A 3,393-nucleotide genomic window follows, 5' to 3' on the forward strand; every position below is an offset into this window, starting at 1 on the left:
GATCCTGAGGTGATGACACGGTGGTCAAATGTGGCTTGCTTCCTGCAATATAGAGCTTCCTTCCTGGCCCTGACTGTGCTCAAAGCAAGGGACGTGGGGACACCACCACCCCAAAATGAGGAGGTGGGAGATGGCTCCCCGGTATGCTCGATTAATGACAGAATCAGTGAAGTCAGAAGTTCCAGCTCCAGGCAGGAAAGACTTGTACACTCCCTACTCTGCTGGGCCCATGGGCTCTGTGGGTTTTTCCAGAAAAGGACTCCATTCTCGAATGTTCATACATGAGGAGGAGGAGGGTGGAGAAGGACCCCCAAAAGATGCTTGGGAGGAGAGCATTGCCTGAAGGCACAGTCCTCAGTCGCAAATGCCACTCTCTTCGGTCACAGTGGCCTCGGCTAGCTCTTGTGACAGTGTCCGGAGAGGCTGAATTCCAGCTCCCAGAGGCTCCAGGTCACTGTCAGATTCACTGAGGGAGAAGAGGGGCTCTGCGAGGAGGAGGGGCTCCGGAAAGTCTCCCTCCTGGACCATCGCAGTGGGTAGTCATGTGGGCCCATGTGGGCAGAGAGGAGACACTCCCTCTCCTCTCCCACAGGTCCAGGGTTGAGGGGCAGGGGCAGCTCCAGACAGCCAGGTGCAAGTGCCACTCAGGCTGTGAGCTGAGGCGGGGGGTGGGGGGGCTCCTGCTCGTCCGTGCGCCTCTTCTCCTCGTCCTGACTTTTGCCTGGGTTTTCACCAGCCTCTTGGTGCCACTTTGGCAGGACTCCTGGATTCTCGGGGACATGGCACCCAAGGTGTTTTTGGCTGAGTGAACCATATAGCCTGGAGACCCTACTGCCCTGGCTCTGGGGTTTCCAGGCCTTTCCAGGAGGTCCTGCCTGGCGGTTGAGGCTGAGTGATCTCAAGGGGCAGCCTTCTCTGGAACTGTCTGCCCTGGAGGTCTCCAGGTGGCTGGCGGAAGGCTGTGGAACTGCATTCTCTTCCAGCTGTTCCTGGTCTTGGAGTGATCTCTGGAGCACGGAGGACCCCACTCCCGTGCATCTCGAAGTCATCTGCTTGGTTTAGAGTCTGTTCAGCCCACCAGACCCCAAGAGCCTCTCAGCCACTCAGCACAGCTGCTCAGTGCCCACCCTATGCAGGACAGAATATTTTTAATCAGATGATTGCGAACGTTTAGGGCACGCAGTCAGCAGAAATAAGTATATGACAAATAGCACGTGGGAGGAAGAGACTCAAGATAGAAGGGGGACCAGTAGATAAAAAGAACATTCTAAGCCGATGGTCAGTCAGGTTTATGGGATAAACGGGAGGCAGGTTGACTTGAAATATCTTAACATCTTACAGTCTCCCAGTACTCTGTAGCCAGGCCTAAAGCCAGCAAAAGGTAATGTTTTTGTTTTTGTTTTTCTTGCAAGTCCTTAAAAATATTTTTCACGTAAGATTATCTGAGAACATTTAAAGAGGCAAACTATAACTCAGATACCTTGAGTTTACATGGTTTAAAAATCTAAACAAGACAAGGAGGGCTATGCTGAAATTATATTGCTTTAAAATGATGAAAGGCATTTTATACAAAACAGCACTGTTTGAAAACAACATAAGAATGCAATTTTCTATGAAGTTGTCTGAGGTATGAAGTGATATGGAAAATGGATATCATATAACCTTATTCTGTTTATCAATATATAATTATGAAGTAATTTACAATAATGCAGTTATTGATTTAACTTCACCCATGTGCCTTCAGAGGATATTTATACTTTAGGAATGAAATTTAACTAAATTATCGGGTGAAAATTGCCATTGAGCCATCCTAATTAGAAAACAGATGTTGATGAGCAGATCATGTTTTATCCTGGCACTCCCCTGATCCCAATATAGTTGCCTTCTTAATAGATGGATGTTGCTGTGGCTTAACAATTGGGAATAGCTCATATCAGTCTATTGAGGTGGGCCTCATGCTTCTGCATGTGGTAAATAGGAAAGCATTCTCTATTTCCCCTAGAAATCCTCTGATATCTCACAAAATCCAAGAGTGGCAGTGTTAACAGCTGGACTGCTAGGTTGGAAATTATAGAGATATTTTGTGTGGGCTCGCCTCACCGGTGGAGTCACTCTAAACTCAAAATTTTTTGGCTTATGTATTTAGTTTTGAGAAGAGAGAGAGTGCAAGTAAGTGAAGGGCAGAGAGAGGTGGGAAAAGAGAATCCCAAGCTGGCTCAGCACTGTCAGTGCAAAGCCCTATGGGGGGCCCGAACCTATGAACTATGAGATCATGACCTGAGCCGAAGCCAAGAGTCAGACACTTAATCGACTGAGCCACTCAGGCACCCCTCCCAAAGTCAATATTTGGTAAAGAAAAAATAAAAATAAGGAAGGAAGGAAGGAAGGAAGGAAAATAGGAAGAGAGAGAGGGATGAAGAGGGAGAAAGGGAAGGTGGGAAGGTGAGAAGGAAGAAAAGTGGAAAAAAGGAAGAAAGGAGAAAAGGGAGAAAGAAAAGAAAAGGAGGAAGGAAGGAACAAAGGATTATAGGGAAGGGAGTGAGAAGGAAAGAAACAAAGAAAATTTTAAACATTGACATTTCAAGGAACACAAAACACATGGTCTGGCATATGTAATCTTACCTCACTTTGAATAATAATAATCAAATAAAGATAATACATATATTTATTTGGTTATTACCAAGTGCAAGGACCTCCCTATCATGTGCTAATTTATTTACTCTTTGAGGGAGGTATTATGATCCCTCTTCTGCAGATGAGATGACCAACACTCAGAGGGATTAAAAGCATTAAGTCAGGCTTTGAGCCCAGGGCGTCTGGCCGCAGATTCCGTACCCTTAATCACCAAGCATCTGTACCTCAGTATACTTTTGAGTTTACTTGTAAACAGAGGTATAAATAGAAATGAAAGTGGAGGGCCAAGTGAGAAATTTGAGTGCAAATTATACCTGAAGTTCGAGGAAGAGAGCTGGCAGAAAGCACTAGAGATTTACAGCCCTGTCCTGTGCCCCCTTGTGTCTTCAAGATGCAAATATGTCACCAGGTACCCAGCCCAAAGCAGGCATAATGATTGACCTAGGGTGTAGAGATGTACCCATGTTGAAATCGCCAAAATAATTTCTCGTAACAAATTGAAAACAATTATGCATTAGGGGCTTGCCTCTGTAGCCCATGTAACAGACTCCAATAAGCAAGCTAAAATTGAGGCTCATAAACGTAATAACTTAAATTAGAACAATAGCTTCACTGCATCCCTAGGGTGCCACGCCAAACTTTAGTTCCAGGAATATTATTTCCAAAGTGGAAGAGTCCAGCCAAACCTCCCTCTGAATTTAATTTTGTTACTTCACTAAAATTATGTGGTCACATTTTTGTTGCATCTGGGGAAGTCAG

The 3,393-nt window shown here is 45.5% G+C and overlaps 1 protein-coding gene across 1 annotated transcript; it reads right to left on the minus strand.

Annotated features, from left to right (window-relative positions):
• Positions 1-354: 354 nt before the first annotated feature.
• LOC112853736 (protein PIMREG) lies at positions 355-1,049 on the minus strand. Its single transcript, XM_025917299.2, is given in 5 exon segments — positions 355-491; positions 494-569; positions 572-814; positions 817-929; positions 932-1,049. Coding segments are annotated over 5 exon segments (687 nt in total).
• Positions 1,050-3,393: the final 2,344 nt, after the last annotated feature.

This window comes from Puma concolor, chromosome B2 (genome assembly GCF_028749965.1).
Source record: "Puma concolor isolate L17-30 chromosome B2, mPumCon1.1.hap2, whole genome shotgun sequence".
Taxonomy (NCBI): Eukaryota; Metazoa; Chordata; class Mammalia; order Carnivora; family Felidae; genus Puma; species Puma concolor.